This window comes from Tamandua tetradactyla, chromosome 2 (genome assembly GCF_023851605.1).
Source record: "Tamandua tetradactyla isolate mTamTet1 chromosome 2, mTamTet1.pri, whole genome shotgun sequence".
NCBI classification, from domain to species: Eukaryota; Metazoa; Chordata; class Mammalia; order Pilosa; family Myrmecophagidae; genus Tamandua; species Tamandua tetradactyla.
The window spans coordinates 191,442,623-191,457,540 of NC_135328.1; the positions used below are offsets into that span (position 1 = coordinate 191,442,623).

Consider the following 14,918-nt stretch of genomic DNA (forward strand, 5'->3'; position numbering starts at 1 on the left):
AATAATAGTTACCTTACAGGGTTATTGTCAGAATCAAATGAGAGAACACACATGAAGGTAACTTGGTGCAGGGAAACCCCAGAAGTCTGGGATGGGGGAGGGACTTGGGGTGCTTGGCAGGTGTTACCAGTGTCACTTCAGGGAGGGACATCCAGGGACTCTCTAGATGCTGCAAACTCCATGGAGTGGAAACTTCATTTTATTCACTGCTGTTTCCCTAGTGCCTAGAACAGTGTGTGGCACATAGTAGGCACTCAACTCATTTTACTGAAGTCAAATAAGAATGAGACAAGCATCAGACAAATGCATCTGTTTAATACAGCTGAATTCTTTGGTACATAGTTACAACTAAGAAAAAAAAAGTAATTGAGTATGGTCAGGACTGTAATGAAATATCTTGAACCCATTTGGGAGTTAACTACAGGATTTAGCACCTAGGAATCTTGTTCTTCTGGACTGTTACTTCACCCGTTTCTCATCTCTTTCCTGTTTGGACTCAATATATCTCCCAGCAGCAAACCTTCTCTATTACCTTTGCACCATGCTTCACTTCCCCCAGACAGACTCTGGGATTAACCTGGGCAATCCACTCTGTTTAGATGAGGGAACTCTTCATTTGATCTGATGAATGAAAAAACAGAAGTAAATTATTTGCACAGGATTAGTCATTCGTCATTCTCTGTTGACTGTGGTGGAGGACACAGCAGCCTGGACTTGAGCCTCTCTAACTCCTAGCCCTGGTGCCTGGGGCTCATGGAAGCTGGATGACCCTTCACACATTGTTCAATCTTGAGAGTTGTTAATTTCCTGCTAGGTCAGGTCCCAAAGCAAAGCAATTCACAGTAGTCATTTTGGGTTTCTAGATATAGCCCAAGGACCAAACCAGTGACTACTCTGACTTGGGACACATGTTGCAGTTTTCTTAGCAAAAGTCAGTATATGGACGAAACCCAGGAAGGAGTAGGATCTCAGAGAATGTCTGGTCTCAGCCCCCTCCTAAGCAAACCTCAGTTGGAAAATGGTATCTGAACATCTGCACATGCTGTTTCCTCTGCAAAAAGCACTCTTTCCCTCCTTTTACTCTGCTTATTTGTCCCTCAAGACTTGGCACTTCTGCCAGGAAGTCTTCCTTGATTTCCCAGAGTCAGGAGCCCTTCTCCCTGGCCCTTGTATTGGCACCTGTCACAGTACTTAATCCATTATCTCCCTCATTAACATGATCTCCCTAATGGCAGGCACTTGACTTACCCCTTTTTGCTTACCAATATCTAAAGAAAGCCTAAGGCACAGTAGGAATCAGTGAATGTTGGGATTGAATAAATGAAGCACCTTCCTAAAGATTACATAGCCTGGAAGAAGCAAAGTCAGGTATATTAGTCAGCTTTGAAGTATAACAATTATTCCCCCCTCTCCCGTCAAATCTCAACAGCACTTCGTTTGCATTCACATTTCTGTTGGCAGCTGCAGGACAGCTGTGGCTCTACTCAGCTCTTCTCCATGCATCTTGCCAGTCTGGGACCCAGGGAGAAGATGCATAATCCCCTATGTGGAATATGCCAATTCTCATGGCAGAGAGAGAACAAGAGGATGACCTGAACCACATTTTTAAAGCTTTTGCTCAGACATAGAGGATGTCAAATCCACTCACATTTCACTGGCCTAAGGAAGTAATATGACCAAGCTCAAAGGCAGTGGGGCTGGGAGATAACACTCCTCTTTCAGGAAATATTTGAGAAAAAGTAACAGTTTACCATGCCAGGGCTGTGTGACTCCCAAGTTTCCTCTATTTCCTGTCTTCTACCTAAAAAGTCTTCCACGGCTAGAATCTCAGGAGATAAGAAATGGAAAGGGATCCAGATGTGGCAGGAGTAGGGTGGGAATTCATAGTGAAGAATCATCAGGGCACCTGGGAAAAGCTGGGTTGATTTTCCAACTTGATGAAAAATGTACTTTGTTTATACCATTATAGCACAAGTAGAACCATGACTTAAATTTCCCAACTTCCACATACCTAATTCCATGTGTTTTTTTAAAAGCAAAGACAGTTGCAATTTATTGCATAATTTACAACATATTTTGAAAAAATAGATGAAAATAATTGCACAAAGGATGGAAGGGGGCAAATGAAATCAAATTATGTTGCAGTTTTTTTATTTTAATATTTTTATTGTAAAAACTTAACATTCAGTCATGTATTCTTGACGTAAAAACATTACATACATGGTGTACAATCAGTGGCTTACAATATCATCATATAGTTATACATTCATCACCATGATAATTTTTTTTGAATATTTGCATCACTCCAACAAAAGAAATAAAAAGAAGAAAGATAAAACTCATATATACCATACCCCTCACCCCTCCCTCTCATTGAGCACTAATGTTTCCATCCACCCAATTTATTTTACCCTTTGTCCCCCTTATTATGACCTCATGTGTTTTTTTTTTTAACATCAGCAGGCACTGGAAAGCGAACCTGGGTCTCTGGTATGGCAGACAATAAGTCTGCCTGCTGAGCCACTGCGGCCTATCTGATCTCATGTATTTTTGACAGTCCTATCATGTTTCAAGGAATCATAAATTTTCTTTCTCCTCTAGGAACCATGTCCTCACAGTACAGTGATTATTGAAATAGTCATAGGAAACATACACCATAAGCTCAATCCTCTTCCCAAGTCCACATTGATGAAACCCCAAATATCAGATGATGTAAGAAAGAGATATACTGGACCCAAACGCACAACTCAAACCATAATTATGGCAGTAACCCACAACTGAGAGATGACATGTCTCCTTAGAAACACAGGCCTGGTTTTCTTTCCATGCCCTGTCTGTCTATGGCCCAAAATGGGTGCCATTTTGACTCACCAAAGGAGCTGCAGAGGCGGAGAAAGTCAGAGAGAAACTAATGCCCACCTGCAAATTGCACTCCCACTGGCAATGACCCACCTGCACACAGGCATTGCTTGGACCCACAATGTGGTTGTTTTTGTTTGAATCTGAGAAGCATTTTTTTTTTAATGTGGAACTATCATCCCCAAATTAAGACTTCTGGATTCTCTAAAGAAATGGGAGATGAGCCAAAGCTAGTTTGTCTTTTCACATGACAATAGTTGGAGAGAGCTGAGTCATGGTACAGTGATGGCTGCTCCCATCAACTGCACCTGGGCTCTGGTCTCCAAATAGACACAACCACTCCCAGTATTTGTAGGGGCACCTCCACCACATCTGATTTACTCCTTTATGGCAGCTGTTCGACACTTGTAAGAACTTGTAGTTTTCAACCCCTTATTTATTAGTGTTTATGATAGACAAAGAATGGGCTAGAAGCTACCTCTACTCCTTGTTTAGTGGCCTTCCCAAGCATCAGTCCAAAGACCTTCCCTTACTTTTCAATCTCAATTCAACATTCTGCTGGAGGGTCACATAATGACTTTTAGCTCTGGTGACTGAGACCCCTAAGGCCCAAGGGATGGTCTTGTTTAAGCATTGACACTATTGACCTCTAGAGCATTCCCTAAAGGGTCATCTATGTGAGTCCTCATTGTTCACATCTAGGATGATGACAGAGTTGAAAGATTATGGGATTTTGATCGGATTAACCTGGACTCAAATTCCAGCTCCAAATCATATCTATTTCCTGAGTCTGTTTCCTATGGGCATATTAATTTGATCTCTGGTTGCTGTGAAAATGGACTAAATGAGGTCATGTATGTAAAAAGGAGACCACATGTTGCAAATACTGAATGACTATTAGCTCCCTTTCAAAATCCCATCCGCTTCAAGCCTCACAAAATATGAACACCTGATAATTATAAAGAACAAAATTTACCTAGCAATATGAGTATGAGAAGAGGTGAATATTCTCTCAAAGGGGCAATGGAAAACTAGGTAGGTCCCTCTGTTTGAGGGATGGAAATATCTATCAGGTTTTGCCTGTTCTTTATTGGGGTTGTCTTTTCACTGTTGATACTGTCCTTTAACGCACAAATGTCTTTATTTTTATGAAGTCCAGTTTATCTATGCTTTCCTTTGTTGCCTGTATTTTTCTTGTCCTATCTAAGAAATCATTGCCTAATGCAAGGTTATGAAGGTTTACTCCTTTATTTTCTTTAATATTTTCATAGTTTTAGTTCTTATATTTAGGTATTTGATCCATTTTGAGTTGATTTTTGTTTATGGTGTGAGGTAGGTATCCAATTTCATTCTTTTACACATGGATATTCAGTTTTTCCAACACAGTTTGTTAAACTACTCTTTCCCCATTGAAAATCAATTGACCATATATGTAAGGTTATTTCTGGACTCTGAATTCTATTCCTTTGATCTCTATGTCTATCATTATGCCAGTACCACACTGTTTTGATTACTATAGTTTGTTTACTAAGTTTTGAAATCAGGAAGTGCGAATCCTTCAATTTTCCTCTTCTTTTATCAAGGATGTTTTGGCTACTTGGGATCCCTTGTGATTCCAAAGGAATTTTAAGATCAGTTTCTCCATTTCTGAAAAAAAAGCCACTGGTTTTTCTTTACTTTGTTGGAGAAGTTGTGGGTTTACAGAACAATCCTGCATAAAATACAGGATTCTCATATACCACCCTATTATTAACACATTGCATTGGTGTGGAACATTTGTTACAATTGATGATAGCAAATTTTTATACCTTTTGTATTAACTATTGTCCATGGTGTAACTTAGTGTGTACTGTAGTTCCATGGATTTTAAAAAACTTTTATTCTGTTAAAATATATACAATCCAACATTTCCCCTTTTAGTCACATTCAGGTATATATTCCAATGCTGTTAGTTACATTCGCAATGTTGTGTTACCATCACCAAAGCATTTCCATTATTCCAAATAGGAATCTTACACATTTTAATCCTTAACTTCCTATTGCCTATCCCCACCCTATCCCCTGGTAACTTGTATTCTAATCAGTGATATACAATATTTGTCCTTTTGTGCCTGGGTTATTTCACAAACATGACATCTTCAAGGTTCATCTATGTTATTACATGTATTCACACGTCATTCCTTTTTATGCTGAATAATATTCCATTGTATGCATTAACCACATTTTATTTATCCATTTATTGGTTGATAGTGATTGCATTTAACTATAGATAGCTTCAGGAACTGCTATCATCTTAACAATATTAAGTCTCCCGATCCATGAACACAGAGTTTCTTTCCATTTATGTTGGTCTTCTTCAATTTTTTTCACAGTGTTTTGTAATTTCCAGTGTACAAGTCTTGCACCTTGTTGTTTAAACATAAGCATTTTATTCTTTTTCATTCTATTTGAAATGAAATTGTTTTCTTAATTTCCTTTTAGGATTGCACATTATAAGTGTATGGAAAGGTGTGTGTTGTTTCTGCAACTTTGCTGGATTAATTTATTAGCTCTAACAGCAATTTTATTTTTATTTTGTTGGCATGGGCAGGCTCTGGATTCAATAGTATTTTTAACACGTTTTCTTTATATAAGATCATGTCATCTGTAACTAAAGATATTTTTACTTCTTCCTTTCCGATGTGGATGCCTTTTTTCCCTTGCCTAATTGCTTTGGCTAGAACTTCCAGTACAATATTGAGTAACAGTAGTCACAGTAAGAATCATTATATTGTTCCTGATCTTAGAGGGAAAACTTTCAGTCTTTCACCATTGAGAATGATACTACCTGTGGGTATTTTCATAATTTTTTTTTATCATGTCGAGAAAGTTCCCTTCTATTACAAGTTTGTTAGATGTTTTTTATCATGAAAGGGTCTTGATTTTGTCAAATAGTTTTTCTGCATCAATTGAGATGGTCGTGTGAATTTTACTCCTTCATTCTAATATTGTGTTGTTAAACATTGGTTGATTTTCATGTACTGAAACACCCCTGCATTCCTTTGTCATAATGTATGATCCTTTTTATAATGTTGCTGGATTTGATTTGCTAGTATTTTGTTGAGGATTTATGCATGTATATTCTAAAAAGGATATTGATATGTAGTCTTCTTTTCTCATGATATCTTTGTCTGGATTTGGTATTAGGGTAAGGCTGGCTTCATTTTGAATGTGCTAGAAAGTGTTCCTTCCTCTTTTATTTTGTGGAAGAATTGGAGAGGGATTGTTGTTACTTCTTTAAATGTTTGGTAGTATTCAGCAGGAAAGTAATCTAGTCCTGGGTTTTTCTTTGTTTCTTTTTTGTGCACCAGCAAGCTTCACTGGGAATATGGCCACCATCTTCACAAAAGCAATTGAAGTGAGGAAGTATGATAGAAGAGGGAGTAAAAATGCCACAATCCTCTCTTACCAAGATTCAGCAGCTTCTTTCCCCATTAATATTACCCCGGCTGTTAAAAGATCTTTATTAAATTTCAACTTTCAAAAGTTGGCTCTAACAGTTTTTGCCAGCTTAATCATTGCTTTAATGGAGGAACAGAATGTTGAAGTTCCCTGATCCACCATTTTCAATAATGTCACTCGCCCAAGTCCTTTTAACATAGAGCTAAGAAGCTCTAACTATCAACCTCCCACAGCCCAAGGCTGAGCTTTTTCTCCTGGAGTCCGAGATTGCTGCCCAGCTGCCCAGAATACGATGCTCAGTGGTGAACACAAAATGGATACTGCACTTGTCTCCATTCATTTTCTCTGCCCTCTGACTGCGTTTCTGTGTTTGCTCAACAAAGATAATAGACAGAATTGAAGAGAAGCAATATTCAAATAGATAATGACCTGGAGTTTTCCAGAATTGATAGCGGAACATAATAACATGTAGGAAATTCCAAATCAATGCTAGCTGTACAAATACTAATAATAACTAATTTGTGAGGTTACAAAAACATTAAACAACAAAAGTCTCTAGTGAAGTGTAGGGTAATTGAGGTTAAAGTCCTAAATGCCTTCTATCATTTGGGTGGAGAGCACATATATTTTACTTGTTCTTTTAAATATGCATAATAAAATTTCTAAGGTAGCAGTAAAAGATCAAAATTAGGATGTCTAACTGCCTCACTAATAGGGAGAAGATAATAAGGTGGAAGGGGATTTAAAAGAAGGCAAAAATTAGAACAGAATTTGAAAAAACAAAAACAAAAGAGCAAGATTAATACAGAGCACAAAATAAAATGGTGGGATAAGTTCTAATTCTAGAATTGATCCCCAAATTATCCCATTTTTAAAATAAAAAGTTGCCAGAATAAAAACAATCTACGTGATAATATTTATAATGCAGCTATGCCTGAAACATAAGCATGCAGAAAGATTAAAGTACAATGATGAAAAAAGATTTATCATTCAAATACTAAACAAAAGAAAGCTGGCATAGCAATATTAGTGTCATCTCATTAAATAGATTTTAAAGCAAAAGGCATTATTAGAGGTAGAGTCACTAAGTGTTGATAAGATTATAATGCACTGGGAAAATATAAAAATTCTGAACTTGCATGCATATATAGGTATTATAGTAATAATGAAATTTCTTCAAAATAAATAAAGCAAGAATTGTTAGAACAAAAGGAGAGACTGATAAATAGGTGTTCATAATGGGAGATTTTAACACATTCTCTGGTACAGTAGCAAATAGACAAAGTAAAAAAAAGTCAGTAGCAATGTAGAAGCTGAGAACACAAAATTAAAAAGCTCTGTCTAATTAAGCTTTTTAGCAACAGTTGGAGAAAAGTAATTTTCCCATGTCAACAAGGAACATTAAATGAATTTTGAAATTTTTCAAATACTTTGTAGTATATAGACCATATTTAATGAACTCAATGCAATTAAGTTGATAGCAATAACCAAAGGATATGTAGAAAATAATCATTTTCAAAATCAAAAGTCATACTTCTAAATAACTCATATGTCAAAGAGGAAAACATCGCAGAAATTAGAAAATAGGATAGAGTAGAAATTAGAACTAAACAATAATGAAAATACTACACATCAAAACTTACAGTAGCTAAATGGTACTTATAGAAAAAAAGATAGATTTTTAAAATGCTGGTATCAGTAAGAAGATTGCAAATTTATAAGCTAGGTTTATTCCAACTTAATTAACTACAAAAGGAAATGATAAATAACGATGGTAAAATGAAAGAAATAATAAAAAGAGCATAAGTTATTGAAATTAGAAATATGTACAACAGAGAGAACAACAAAGTCAAAAGCAGACTTTTCAAAAAGAGAAATAAAATTGTCAGATTTTGCTATGATTGTTAGTGAAAAAAGAGGAAAAACACATTTAAAGCATTAGGAATATAAAATAGGACACTGCGTATGAAGCACAGAAGAAGAAGGTAATAAGGGACGATCATGAATAATTTCATGTTAATAAACTTGAAAACTTAGATTAATGAACAAATGCTAAGGAAAATATGCCAAAACTGATTCAAGAAGAAATAGAAAATATGAACAGTTTTATAACCACCAAAGAAACTGAATCAGTAGTTTAAAAGTTTCCCATATAGGAAATATAAATGGTGCTCTACCATTTTTTTTCCATGAGCTCTACCAAACATTTAAAAATATGTCATTCCAAAATTACACAAATTATTTCAAAGATTATGAAAAGAGGGAATGCTCCACAACTAACTTTATTAGGTTAGTATAACCTTGACACCTAAAACTAAACAGATGATGAAATCTTAGAATATTGATCAATATAATTTGACTCATTAATAGATTAAAGGAGAAATAGCAAAAAATAAAAGAGAGAGAATTCTATAAAATTCAACATTCTTGATTAAAATTAAACAGATAAAAACACTATTATAAGCTAGGAATAGAAGGAATAAACGAATACAGGGTACCTACAAAAACCTTATAATAAATACTATACTTAATGGTAGAGAGTTTTTTTAAAATTCCCTTTAGATTAAGGAACGAGTCAAGGATACTCGCTGTCATCATTTGTATTCAACATTAACCTTAAATAGTTGAGTAATATAAAAAATTGGAAATCATAAAAATTGGAAAGGAATTAACAGAACTATCACTATTGTGAGTGATAGAATTATCCACATAGTTTACATAAAGGAACTTGCAGATTATTCAAATTGTTCTAACTTAATAGCTCCTTTAGGTACACAAAATCAGTCTGTACATTGTCAATTTCATTTCTACACACAGGAATTGAACACAAAATAAATGTAAAATAAATTTAACAAAAGATATAAGAGACGTGGAAGAAAATTACACAATTATTAAATGATATTAAAGAAGATCTAAATAAATGGAGAAATAAATACTTTTTCATGGATAGTAGAATTCTCAATTAAAACAATATCAGTACAATGCCACAGGTTTTTCTGTGAAATTTGACAAGTTAACTCTATAATTTATATGGAAAAGTCAAGAATAACCATATCAACCTGAAGAAGATAGCGCAAAGAGGGAAGACTTATTCTAACTGATAAAAAATGTATCATAAAATTATAATAATCATGGCAGTGTTTTTTTGTGGTTGTTGTTGCAGGGACAGATAAATGGAACAGGCTAATAGAACAAAGTGGAGAACCCAGAAACAGACTCATGTATCTTTGGAAATTGGATATACATATACGAGCTGGCATTACAGAAAAGAAGAGAAAGGATAGCCATTTCCTTAAATGTTCCTGAGAAAATTGGTAATCTTATAAAAAAAATAGGAGAATGGAAACTTACTTCAAATCGTAAGTAAAAATCAATTCCAGACTTATTAAATGTTTCATGTGAAAGAGAAAACTATAAAACTTTAAGAAAAAAAAAAACAGAAAAGCCTATCTTTAAGACATCAGTGTTAAAAAGGATTTCTGAAGCAAAACTCCAAAAGCACAAATGATAAAGGAAAATATTGATACATTCAACTTCATTGATATTGAGCACTTTTGTTCATTATGAGATACCATAAAAAAAGGAAAAGAATCATCAACTGAGCAGATCTCAAAGACTAACAGTTCCTTTATATAAAGTATTTCTATGAAGAAATCTTTTTAAAAAAGAAAATAACCCATTAGAAAACAAGATAAAAGGTGTGAAGAGTCAGAACCTCAAGTGAGGTAGAAAAAAACCCTGAAAAACAGATGCTGAGCCTCCTGAGGAATCAGAAATAAATGCTAATTAAAACCACAGTGAGATACCATCTTACACCTACAAGAATTTCAAAAATAAAAGTTCATTTATTTTAAAGATAATTGACTATTGACAGCAAAAATGTTAACACACTATAGGGTTTATAGCATATATAGAAATGAAATATATGACAAAAATAGCACAAAGAATGGGAGAGAAGAAATGAAAGTATACTGTTGAAAGGGTCAAAAATGTTTGAAGGAGACTTACTTAATAAGTTAAAGAAACACACTGTAAATCCTAGGCAACTACTAAAAAATAAAAATGAAAACAGAAGTATAGCTAATAAGTCAAAATGGAAATAAAATGGAATACTAAGAAAAAATACTCAATTAACATAAAAGAAAGCAAGAAAATAAAAGAACAGATGAGACACAGAAAACAAATCATAGGATGGTAGATTTAAACTCAACCATATCAATAATTACTGCAAATGTAAATAGAATAAGCACTCCAATAGAGATTGCCAGACTGAATTAAGAAAAGCAAGGAGCAACTATGTGCTGTCTATGAATAACACATTTTAAATATAAAAACACAGGTTAAAAGTAGAATGATGAAAAATACATGCCATGCAAACACTAAACATAGGAAAATTAGAGTAGCTACTCTAATGTCAGAAAAAGTATGGCTGAGTAGAAGAAATATCAGGAACAAAGATCATTTCATAAATATAAAGGGGTCAAGTAGATATGATAATTTTAAAAGGATACATATATAATAACAGACTTCAAAATGTTTGAAGCCAAACCTGACAGAATAGAAAGAAAAGACAAATCCATAATAATAGTTGGAGATTGCAAAGTTTTCTATCAAAAATTGAGAGAACAAATATAGAGAAAATTATTAAGGATATTGTGCTAGTCTGAAACTGTTTTGTACCTAAGAAAAGCCATTTTATTTTTCCTAATCCAATTTTGTGGGAACAGACTTATTGTTTTGTGTTGGACCTTTTGATTGGGAGAGTTGCCTCCACCCATTCTAGGTGGGTCTTAATCCACTTATTGGAGTCCTTTAAGAGGGAACCATTTTGGAAAACTCACTGAGCCAACACAGGCAGAGACATTTGGAGATGCAGAAAGAAAACACCCCTAGGGAAGCTGTTTGAAACTAGAAGACAAAGGATCAGCAGATGCCAATCACATGCCTTCCTAGCTGACAGAGGTCTCTGGATGCCATTGGTCTGTCTTGAGTCAAGGTATCTTTCTCTGGATGCCTTAGTTTGGACACTTTTATGGCCTTCAAAATGTAAACTTGTAATTTAACAGATCCCCTTTATAAAAGCCAACCCATTTATGGTATATGGCATTCCAGCAACATTAGCAAACAAAACAGATTTTTGTACCAGAGAAATGAGGTGCTGCAGTTTGCAAATGCCAAACGTGTTAGATGGTTTCTTAAATGGATGAGAAGGTTCTGGAAGAATTGTGATATGCTTGATAGAAAAAGCCTGGATTGGTTTGAACAGAGTATAGATAGAAATGTGAACTCTAAAGATACCTCTGACAAGACTTTAGACAGAAGTGAGGAATGTTATTGCAAAGTGGAAGGAAGGCAAACCTTGTTTGAAAATGAGAGAATTTAGCAAAATTAAGTGCTAGTATTGGATGAAAGGTAGAATTTGAGAATGATAAACTTGGATTTTTAGCAGAAGAGATTTCTAAACACTAAATGTGGAAAATGCAGCCTGATTTCTCCTTGCAGTTTATAGGAAAGAGATCAGCTGAGAACCGAACCCTTGGGTACAAAGAAAACAGAAATTGTCGGCTTGGGAAATTCTGGGCTTCCAGAAAGTAAGGCACCAGGAAATTTAAACAAACATGGAACTAGTCAGCCATTTCAATAAAAGCCAGAATTGGAAATGGAGTTATCCAGAAAAGATTTATGGAAAGTCCTATTATCTGATGGGTAGGATCCATGTATACTGCACAGAAAACCACAAGTTTCTTGTGAGACCTGTATAAACAAAACCACTGCCAATCTGGGCTAAAAGGGACAAACTGAAGGAAAAATTATTTCAAAGGCAGAACTATAGAAGCAGAGACCTGAAGCCAAGGAATCTTAGGCTAGGAGAGCGGATCCACCCATCCAAGTGGAAAGTGTGAGTTTGCCCTGGAGACAAAGGGTGGTGGAAGAATGTTGCCATCTGTGTGCTCAGAGAGAGAGGGGAGCACATTCCTTGGTGACTGGGGAGAACCTTGCTGCCAACTCATTGTTCTCAGGGGGGTTGAACATGTGTCAGAGATGGCAGAGAGCCTGGGTGCTGCCCTGATGCTTGGAGAGGGTGGCACCAAGAAAGATGCAGTCTCCCAAAAGTTCCCCAAGGTTGCAACCCTCGCCCCAGCGTTTGGAGTGAACAGAGCTGCTGTATAAGCCCTTAGAGAGGATGAGATGTCTGCTCTATCAAGCCCCAAGGAAAAGTGACTCTCAAACTTTGAATCTAATGGAGGTTGTCCTGATGATTTTAGGAACAATTTTGGTCAGGCAACCCCTGTCTTCCTTTGAATTTCTCCCTATGGAAATGAGAACATTTATCCTATGACTGTCCCTCCTCTGTATATTGGAAGCAGATAACTTGTTATGAGTTTTACAGGTCAACAGCCAAAGGAGATTTTTTGCCTTAGGACAGACCATACCTGTAATGGAATTTGATGAGATTTTGTACTGTTTTTAACTTTGTGTTGCAATTGTATTGTTACTGAAATGGTTTAAGGCTTTGTAATTTTGTGATGGAACCAATGTACTTTGTATATGGAAAGAATTTGCCTTTTGGAGGTCCAGAGGGTAAAATGTGTTAGTTTGAAACTGTTATGTACCCCCCGGAAAAGCCATATTCTTTTTCCTAATCCAATCTTGTGGGGGTAGACCCATTTTTAGGGTGGGACCTTTTGATTAGGTTTTTTTCATGGAGACATGACCTCCCAACTGTGAATGGGACTTTTTGATTAGGTGGCGTCCATGGAGATATACCTCCACCGATTCAAGGTGGGTCTTAATCCACCTACGGGAGTCTTTTAAGAGGAAAACATTTTGGAAAAATCTCAGAGCTGACACAGACAGAGATGTTTGGAGTTGCAGAAAGAAAATGCCCTAGGGAAACTGTTTGAAACCAGAAGCCAAAGAATCAGCAGGCACCAGCCGCATGACTTCCCAGCTGACAGAGGTGTTCTGGACGCCATCAGCCTTTCTTGAACAAAGGTATCTGTCTCTGGATGTCTTAATTTGAACACTTTTATGGCCTTAGAACTATAAACTTGTAACTTATAATCCCCTTTAAAAGCCAACCCATTTCTGGTATATTGCATTCTGGCAGCATTAGCAAACTAAAAAGATATAGGATACTTGAACTATAAAAAACTGGGCATAATTGACATTTATAGAACATTCCTTACAACAAGAGCAGACTACACACACTTTGCAAGTTTATGTGAAACATTCACCAATATGCTGATTTCTAAAACAAATCTTAACAAAATTTAAAAGATTTAAACTCGTATAGACTATGTTCTCTTAAGACCAGAGAGTTAAATGAGAAATCAGTTACAGAAAGCTATCTGGAAAATCTCTAGATATTTGGAAATTGAACAAAGCACTTCTAAATAAGTCATATCAAAGAGGAAACCAAAAGGGAAGTTAGAACATATTTCAAGCTGAATGAAAAGGAAAAGAAAACATCAGAATTTGTGGAATGCAGCAAAAGAAGTGCTTGAAGAAAAAAATGTAGCTTTAAATGCTTATATTAGAAAAGAAGTAAGGTCTAAAATCCATTATCTCAGCTTCTACCTTAAGAAAATAGAAAAAGAAGAGAATATTAGAACTAAAATAAGCAGGAGAAAAGAAATAAAAAAGATCAGAAATAAGGAATAGACAAAAAACTGAGAAATTTAATAAAATCAAAATGTGTTTTTTTGAAAATTCAGTATAATTGATAAACTTACAGTGAGGTTGTTCAAGAAATAAAGAGAGAAGACACACTTAGCAATATCAGGAGTGAAAGAGGGAATATGATCATGTAGGGAACATTCTGAACAACCTTGCCATCAGTAGCTCAGCTGAAATGGGCAAATTCCTGGAAAACAAAATCTACTAAAATTCACTTAAAAAGGAAAAAGGTTGTGAATAGCCCTGTATCTATTAATGAAATTGAATTCTTAATTTAAAACCTTTCCACAAAGAAAACATATAGCCCCCATGGCTTTGCAAGAAAATTCTAAAATATATTTAAGGAAAAAAGAATAATAATACTAATTTTATATAAAACATTTCAGAAAATAGAGGCGGAGGAAACACTCCCCAGAACATTTTTTGAGACCAGAATTAATACAATACCAAAACCAAACACATTACAAGAAAGGAAAACTACACACCAATATTCCTTGTGAACACAGACACAGAAGTCCTTAAAAAAATATCGGCAAATTGAATCCAGCAATATACAAAGAAATATATTTTGATTAACTGGAGTTTATGCCAGGATTCAAGATCGGTTTAATATTCAAACCTCAACCTAATTCACTATTTTAAACAAATAAAAGAATAAAATCTTATGATCACATCCCTAGATCCAGAAAAAGCATTTGAAAACTTCAAGATTCATTCCTGATACAATTTTTCAGCAAACTAGAAATAAAAGAGAACTTTCTCAACTTGACAAATGACAACTAAAAAAATCCTACATTTAACATCATACCAAGTGGTGAAAGACTAAATGCTTTCTCTCCCAAATTGGAAACAAGACAAAGATGTCTTCTCTCACCACTTCTATTCAACATTAAACTGGAGGTACTAGCAGTAACAGGAAGACAGGAAAAATACGTAAA

At 35.2% G+C, this 14,918-nt stretch overlaps 1 protein-coding gene across 1 annotated transcript in view; it reads right to left on the reverse strand.

Moving 5' to 3' along the window:
• Window positions 1-361: 361 nt before the first annotated feature.
• Window positions 362-14,918, reverse strand: part of C2H1orf94 (chromosome 2 C1orf94 homolog) — a 92,378-nt gene continuing 77,821 nt past the window's right edge. The window contains exon 7 of the mRNA XM_077150387.1: window positions 362-621. Coding sequence (XP_077006502.1) covers window positions 573-621 — 49 coding nt within the window. The 3' untranslated portion in view covers window positions 362-572. The remainder of the gene's footprint in view (window positions 622-14,918) is intronic.